Source organism: Varanus komodoensis, unplaced genomic scaffold (assembly GCF_004798865.1).
Source record: "Varanus komodoensis strain SLA01 unplaced genomic scaffold, ASM479886v1 scaffold26, whole genome shotgun sequence".
In the NCBI taxonomy this organism is placed as follows: Eukaryota; Metazoa; Chordata; class Lepidosauria; order Squamata; family Varanidae; genus Varanus; species Varanus komodoensis.
Window position 1 is genome coordinate 744,229 of NW_025335684.1, and position 7,391 is coordinate 751,619.

Genomic DNA, 7,391 nt, shown 5'->3' on the forward strand with positions numbered 1-7,391 from the left:
TGGCTCCGGCGGGGGCGTCTGGAGGGCGCGGGCGGCCCCGCTGACGCCCGCCGCCTGCCCGGAGCGAAGCCTTCGGGAGCCCCCCGGACGGGCGGGGACCCCGGCGCCCATCATCCCCAGCCCGGCGGGCCACAGCCTCCCGCCCGCCCGGGGGCCCTGGGCGGGTGCTGGGACGGGCCATTTCCTCAGCGCGCCCGGCGGCCGAAGTTCCCAGCGCTGCCGCGGGGGGGGGCGGCCAGAGCACGGCCGCTCCTGTGCGTGGCGCGGGGCGGCGGGAGGTCGCCCTCCCCGGGGGGCCCCGCTCCGCAAGGCAAGGCAGCCCCCCGCAGTGCCGCGGGTGACGGCGAGGTGGGCTGCCCGCCCCGAGCGCGCCGTGCTGGGCAGAGCGGCCGTGCTCTGGCCGGCAGCTGGCGCGAGGTCGGGGAGTCCCGGCTGCCGCCCGGAGGACGAGCCCCGCCGCCCGCCTGGGGGGGCGCAGTGCCGTCCGCGGCCGGGGCAGCTGTGCAGTCGGCAGCGACCGGCTCCGGGAGCTCTCTGGGCGGTCGCGCGGAACTGGCGGGCCTTTCCCCGAGCCAAGTAGCTCGAAATCCCCTGGAACGGCGCCTCGATGGACCCATTCCTGCCTCTCCCCCACCCCAGGAGCCCAGGACCGCTTGCACAGCCTCCTTGTCCTCGCAACAACCCCCCTGTGAGGTAGGCCAGGCTGCGAGGCAGCAGCTGGCCCAGGGAGCCGCCGAGCCCATGACTGAGCACGCATTTGCACCCGGCTCCCGAGAGAGGGGCTGCCGCGAGCCACCCGCGCACGCTGCCCCCGTTCGGTTGCCCGCACGGGCAGCTGACGGGGGGGCGCCCCTCCTAGCCAAGTGGCGAGGGGCCGTGCCTCCCCGGGCCGCTCTGCTCTGCTCTGCTCTGGAAGGGCCCAGCTCGAGCTCCGCGGCGGCCATGGAAGGCGGGTGCGGAGCCTCTGTGCCGCGGCGAGCGCCAGGCCTCGCTGCATTCCACAGGGCTGGCGTCAGGCACGCCCGGCCCCTTCCAGTCCCCACCCTCGGCAGGGTCCTTGTGGCACATCCTGCGCTGCCCCAGCCGCTCTGGGGCTGTTCTTGCTTCCCGCCCGTCTCCTCCAATCCACCAGCCTGAAGTGCAGATCAGGGTAAGCAGAAGAAAACAAGAAACTGCTCGTTCCATGGAGAGAACTTGCACTGCTTGGGATCCGACAGTCCAGGGCTGTTTCCTCAGCAACGTGTCTCGTGGAGTTCAGTGGGGCCTGCTGCCGAACGAGGGTGTCTGGTATTGCCCCCAAAACATCAGCCATTATCTTATTTCATTCTGAAATGCTGGCTGTCCTTCTCCAGAACAGTTCAAGGCAGTTTACCAAAGCTCCTCACGGTTAATCGCAGTTTAAAGCAATCCAGAGGTGGAGAACAACATTTAAGAGCAAGCGAATCTGCTCCGCAGTGTGTTTGAAAAGAAACTGCATGTCAGGAAAGCTCCAGTTAGGTGTAATTTTGAGTTTGGACTGCCTCCCCCACCCCAGCCAACGCCCGGGGATAAAAATGGGGCCGGCGTGCATGTGCCCACAGGTGTGCTGAGCATCTGGCTCAGAGTTTGCTTGCAGTACTTCTAGATTGCATTTTGGTAAAACCCAGCAAGGTCAAAGTGAGGAAAAAATAGTGTGAAGTTAGATTATATTTTCCGTGTAGCCTGAAGCGCCTGATCCTGCCCAGTCTCGGAAGCTGGGCAGGGACAGGGCTGGGTGAATTCTGGATGGGAGACGTAAATGTCATGAGCTGTCTGGGCAGCATAGAAATGTAGCGTAGTAATAACACGAATTCTGCGATCTGCTGCTTTTGAAGGTGGTCTGCAAGCTGCGGCAGGTGCCACAGGTGGCCTCCAGACTGGCAGGGAGCTCTGGGGTAGCCCTGATTCTGGCCCGTGTCCGTTGCCCGCATGTTGCCAGGTTCCTGGCTGGCCAGATACTCGGGGCCTGGACACGAGGCGCACGGCCGTTTGCACGCAGATCATCCGCTGTGGTCTCTCATCTTCTCCTCTCCGCCCTTAGGAAAGGATGCGAGAAGGCGCTGGGGCTCTTCCATGATGAGCGAGGATGCTGAAAGCCGCCGGTTCGGCTCCCTGGAGGACGAAAGGGATTACTGGAGGGATCTGGCGGCCAAGTATAAGCAGTGGTGACTATCGCGCGTGGGTTCTCCCTGGGATCCGGAGCCGCCCCGCGTCCACTTCCACCTAAATGGCGCCCGTCTTTGTCCTTCAGCGCCGAGAATGCACAGGAGGAGCTGCGCGAGTTCCAGGAGGGGAGCCGGGAGTACGAAGCGGAGCTGGAGTTGCAGCTGCAGCAGGCGGAGGCCCGGAACCGGGAGCTGCTGGCGGAGAACAGCCGGTTGCAGGGGGAGCTCGAGGCAGCGAAGGTGAGCGGGCGCACGGTGGGAGGGGAAGGGACGAGTCCCGCGCTCGGCCGAGCTCCTGCGTAGAAGCCCAGGAAACACCGGGTGCAGCCCCCCCCCCCCCCCCCGGCCCGGGACTTGGCACAAAAGCCCGTTGGTGGCGGAGCCGGGAGGCGTCTGACAAGTGCCTCATTCATCCGCTCGCCCGGGCCAGGCCAGGCGCAGCCACGCGGTGCAGCCGGGCAGAGGAAGGACAGAGGGGCTCTTGATGCTCCGCTCCGCTCCGCTGCCTCGCGCTCGCTGGGAGCCCAGCCAGGGCAGCGCGAGAGGGTCCAGGCCTGGGCCCGCCTTTGCAGGGAGGCGAGGGGCTCCAGGGATGTGCTGAGCATCCGGGTGGCTGGCCTGGCCCTGGAAGGGCCACCCGGCTCACGCCGCGTCCCCGTGTGGCCGTGGAGCTCGTGGCCTTCACACCGAGGGCGCCGGTCCTTGCTCCGCCCTTCGGAGCGTGTGTCCGGAACGTGGCAGAGCCCAGCCAAGTCCTTGGGGGCCCCGTGGGAAGCAGGACGGCAGGGCAGCAGCACCCCTCTCCACGCTCCCGGCAGCTGGGGCGCCAGGCACGCTGCTTCTGTGACGGGGTGGCCCAGAGCCACCAGGAGGGGCCGTCGCCAGCAGCCTCCAGCTGCCTGAGGACGGTGACGGACGGCGCAGCCCGTCCCCGCAGTGCGAGGGACCTGCGGTCACCAAGAGCAGCTGCGCCAAATCCGGCCTTCGCCAAGCTACAGCCCTTCGCGGGAGCCCGCGGGCCGCATCCCGGCCGAGCGAGCGTGCAGGGAGTCGGCGGGGGGAGCCAAGTCGCTCTGCGGCAGCAAGGCTGATGCCCCGGCCGGCTGTCGCTCTGCCCAGGAGAAGGTCGCGGCCCAGCACTCCGAGGGCTCCCGGCAGATCTCCGCCCTGGAGGAGGAGCTGGCCCAGACGAGAGCCATCCGGGAGCAGCTGCAGAGGTACATCCGGGAGCTGGAGCAATCCAACGACGACCTGGAAAGGGCAAAGAGGTACAGGGGCACCGGCACAGGGCAGTCCCCGTGTGGTTGCGCTGGGAATCGACCCCGCCTGCCTCGAGAGCTGCCTCCCGTGAGCTGATTCCTGCCCCGTCCCCGTCCCCCCCAGGGCCACCATCATGTCCTTGGAGGACTTCGAGCAGCGCCTGAACCAGGCCATCGAGCGCAACGCCTTCCTGGAGAGCGAGCTGGACGAGAAGGAGAACCTCTTGGAATCCGCCCAGCGCCTGAAGGACGAAGCGCGAGGTGCGCAGGGGCCGCTCCTCCCGTGCTGGAGGCGTCTTTTCCTCGCGGCTGAAGAGCCTCCCCGGGCCGGGGCAGACGGGCCGTCCCTGCCCACCCGGTTGCGGGCTGCACCGCGTGACCTGGCCGGGGAGGGCTGAGAGCAGCGCATGCAGGGGCCACGGGCGACGGAAAGCAGGGGTCCCGCGCTGGAGGGCTGTCAGGGGACACTGTCGTGGCCAGAAGGACGACAGGCAGAGCTCGCTGCACGGCGGTCCGTGCACAGCGACGCATGAGCTCTCCTGGCACTGCCCTGGGCCCTGTCTCCCTGTCCCCCCAGACTGTCCGGTTCCTGGGGAAGAGAGCAGGTGGGTGCGTGGGAGGGGTCAGCGCAGGACGCACTCGGGACCCCCGGGAAGATTTCTCTAAGGCCGCCTTTCACGGCCGGCAGGCAAGGCTACACACCTCCTTTAGATGGGCAGCCGCGATTTACAAAGCCAGGCTGAAGTCTTTGATTTCCCCCGCCCCCCCGAATGCCGTGGCAGCTCCGTTAAAGCTTAAATTGGGGCCTTAAGCTGAGCCCAGAACACAACCGGCCCCCCGTGCGGATCTGTCAGTCCAGGATGGAGCCAAGCGCTTTCCTCGCGTAAAGGAGGGAGACGACCGTGGGCGGCCTCTAACCTGCCCGCTCTCTCGGCTAGATTTGCGTCAGGAGCTGGCCGTGAAGCAGAAGCAGGAAAAGAACCTGGCCTCGGTGGACGCTTTGCTGGAGTCGGAGCGAAGGGACACCGCCGTGCAAGCCACCCTCTCGGGGCCTTCCACTCCTGCGGCCCCTCGGGGGCCCGGCCTGGCCCTAAGTACCCCAGGGTCACTCCGACGAGGTGAGGGGTGATTGCACGGCCCCGCTTCCCAGGCTTTCAGTCAGAGCTTTGTCATGGCAGAGCCATGGGAGGCAGCCAGGGCCCATGGGGCGTGCTGCAGGACGCTTTAATGTGGCTGAAATAAATGTAACAAACCGCAGCTTGACCGGTACATGGTGGCAGCCAAGACTGTGGGGTGGGAGAGAAGCCATCATGAAATATCGCTCAGCCATGGACCTTCAACTGTTCATGGATTCCCAAAATAGTAGGGTTGGAAGGGGCCATGAAGGCCATCCAGTCCACCCCCTGCTGTTGCAGGACACCAGTCCACACCATCCCACTCAGAGGGCTGCCCGGTTTTGCTTTGAACGTCTCCCGTGTGTGTTAGCGGCCTTTGGTCTCTCTGCAGGAGAAGCCTCAAATGGGTGCGAGCTGGAAAGGAGAGAACAGCTTCTGAAACTGGGCACACTCTCAAACCAGTCCTTGAGGACTGGTAACTTGCTGTTTTGTCAAAAATGCAAATGTGTGTGGACACACACACCCCCGTGCATGCAAAGCTAATATTCGTGGGGCGCTGAATTCCGGACCCAGTGTCCGCTTCTCGGCTTGTGGGACGCTCCCGGCGCACCCTGTGAATTTGCCACGTGTGAATTGGAATACCCTTTTCTACAGGGTTTGAGGACAGCTACAGCGCCACGCCCCTCACCCCGGCGGCACGGATATCAGCCCTCAACATCGTGGGAGACCTCCTCCGGAAAGTTGGGGTGAGCTACGGGCCCTTGGCGTGGCTGTCGCGGTTCAGACCTCTCCCTGCGGGGCGGCCGAGGGCTCGGAGGAGGGCTGGGGGGAGACGGTCACCTGCACCGCAGCAGGCCTGACGCGGGACGGCTCTGGGCAGTCTCCCGCTTGCTTCAGTGCAGGAGGCAGCTTGCAGCGGGGCTGCGGAAGGGCCTTGCGGAACGAGGCTCAGACGAGGGTCCCTGGGGAGCCGCTGGGCCTGGGCCAGCCGGGAACCGCCGGATGAGGACTCTGGGAGCCGGCAGTTGGTCCAGAGTGTGCGTGGGGGGGGTTGGGGTCTGGGGTGGCGGGTTGTGTTAAACTCTGCCTTTGCTCCCAGGCCCTGGAATCCAAGCTGGCCTCTTGTCGAAATTTTGTGTACGACCAAACTCCATACCGAAGCGCCGTGTCCACGCCAGCGTGTTTCGGAAGAGACGCCTTCGAGAGGCGGCTGAGTGGCCCCTACGCTGCCCAGGGGTGAGTCTGCGCATCCCGGTTTCGCAGGGGGTAGGCAAGCAGGGCCGTCCCGCTCCATTCTGCCCCCGTTGCGGTCGGCGTCAAGGGGGCTTCCTGTTGCCCTCGCTACCTTCACATGAGACCCACGTCCAGCGGGCGATGGGGCGGCTCCCCAGCTGCATGGGGCTGTGATTCGCAGCCACCGTGCCGAGATGCTGGAGCGGAGCCAGAGGCCGGCCGGTGCGTCCGTGCGCTTTTCCAGCCCGCGCTGCTCTTCCGCCCCCGACGCGCTCGGTATTCCCTGCCCGTGGTGGCGCTCGTCTTGGGCGGGCCGCTTGGGCACTGCCCGCTTTCTGAGCCCCTGCGGCTGCCTCTTCCCCCCCAGAACACTTCCCGGTGGCACGTCCCCTCCCCTGTCCACCCCCACGTCTCACGGCTGTGCGTGTCCTGCCCGTCCGTCTGGAGCCGCGTTCGCAAGGCCGGCTGCTCTGGCTACGTGCGCTTGAGCCTCTCGCGAAGGCGGCCTCCGATGCTGAGCGGGGCAGGAGGGCCCCCCCGTGGCTGCTCTGTGCCAGCCCCACCTTGAAATCCGGAACGTGGGGGAGGCTGGCAGGCCAAGGGCAGAAGGCCGGGCCTCCAGCGGTGTGCCCGGTGTGGTCCCCCGAAGGAGCCGTGGGGCAGCGCCGGCTTCCCAGGCCTTCTCGCAGGAAGCCCAGCCCATCACCACAAAACCACGAGGACGGGGACACCGGTGGGGAGAGCTGGCATTTTGGCCCACCCTTTGTGCGTTCCCGTCCTCCTCTCTTCATCAAGGGGTGGGCGGCCAAGTGTGCTCTGAAGCCCCTGCCCGGATCATCAGCTGTGGCTGATGGAAGTTGCAGTCCAAAGCCTCCGGAGCCCCTGGGCGCCCACCCCCGGTCTGGGGCGCGCGCCCGCTCACTCGCGCCCCCTTCCTCCCTGTGCTGCAGGTTGGCCAAGCGGCTGGAGTTCGGGGGCCGGCCGTCTCCCCTCCCGGGGCCGGCCGGCCTGCCTCCTCACGGGGTGGTCCAGATGCTTCTCTGAGGTGCCCCCTTCGTGCGGACGCTCGTTCCTTGGCCGGTCTTCGTGGGACACGATCACCTGGACGGCCACTCTCTGGAGGCCGCGGGCGGGTGGGCCGCGGGAGGCCGCGGGGTGGGAGGCCGTGGGCAGGGCCGGCTCGCTGCTTCCATCCCTCTGGGGCTGCCGGGCTGCCGTGTCTGGCACAGGCGGGCAGCCTGCCCTGCAGGCCTTGTGCTCTCCGCCAACGAGGCGACGGCGCCCGAGCCCACCGTGGAATGGACCCGGCTGCGAGGTCCGCCGCTGGAGAGCGAGGGAGTCGCCTCCTGTGGGCGCGAAGACTTGGCCCTCCTGTGACGCGGACTGTGCGCCCCCGCCTCGCCCGGGTTCCTCCTGGGGGATGCTGCTCACCTCCGTCCCTCCCTGCACCGGCCTCGCACGTCTGCAGCTTTCTAACATGGGGAGCGCCGGCCGTGTGATCAACACAAGCGGCGGCCGTTCTTATTCTGGTGCAGCGGAGTCCGGGGTTGGGTGTCGCTTTTACCCGTGTTGGCGGTTTAAAGGTGCCGGCCCCTGGATGC

The 7,391-nt window shown here is 66.8% G+C and overlaps 1 protein-coding gene across 2 annotated transcripts; it reads left to right on the plus strand.

Moving 5' to 3' along the window:
* The first annotated feature begins 2,064 nt into the window (after positions 1–2,064).
* NDE1 (nudE neurodevelopment protein 1) lies at positions 2,065–6,960 on the plus strand. Of its 2 annotated transcripts, none has more exons than XM_044433759.1 (8): positions 2,065–2,183; positions 2,270–2,423; positions 3,303–3,451; positions 3,567–3,703; positions 4,381–4,560; positions 5,212–5,303; positions 5,657–5,793; positions 6,741–6,960. In XM_044433759.1, exons 1-8 carry the CDS (start codon positions 2,092–2,094, stop codon positions 6,832–6,834), a joined length of 1,035 nt encoding a protein of 344 aa, XP_044289694.1. In that variant the 5' UTR covers positions 2,065–2,091; the 3' UTR covers positions 6,835–6,960. The 2 variants fall into 2 exon arrangements, with proteins under 2 accessions (XP_044289694.1, XP_044289695.1); XM_044433760.1 differs by having other exon boundaries at positions 2,067–2,171.
* The last annotated feature ends 431 nt before the right edge of the window (positions 6,961–7,391 follow it).

Excerpts from the sequence above, each read along its gene's own strand:
- NDE1 (XM_044433759.1), top strand. The coding sequence starts at position 2,092 with ATGATGAGCGAGGATGCTGAAAGCCGCCGGTTCGGCTCCCTGGAGGAC. Across the intron at positions 2,424-3,302 it reads GGGAGCTCGAGGCAGCGAAG|GAGAAGGTCGCGGCCCAGCA; the intron begins GTGAGCGGGCGC and ends CGCTCTGCCCAG. Across the intron at positions 4,561-5,211 it reads CCCAGGGTCACTCCGACGAG|GGTTTGAGGACAGCTACAGC; the intron begins GTGAGGGGTGAT and ends CCTTTTCTACAG.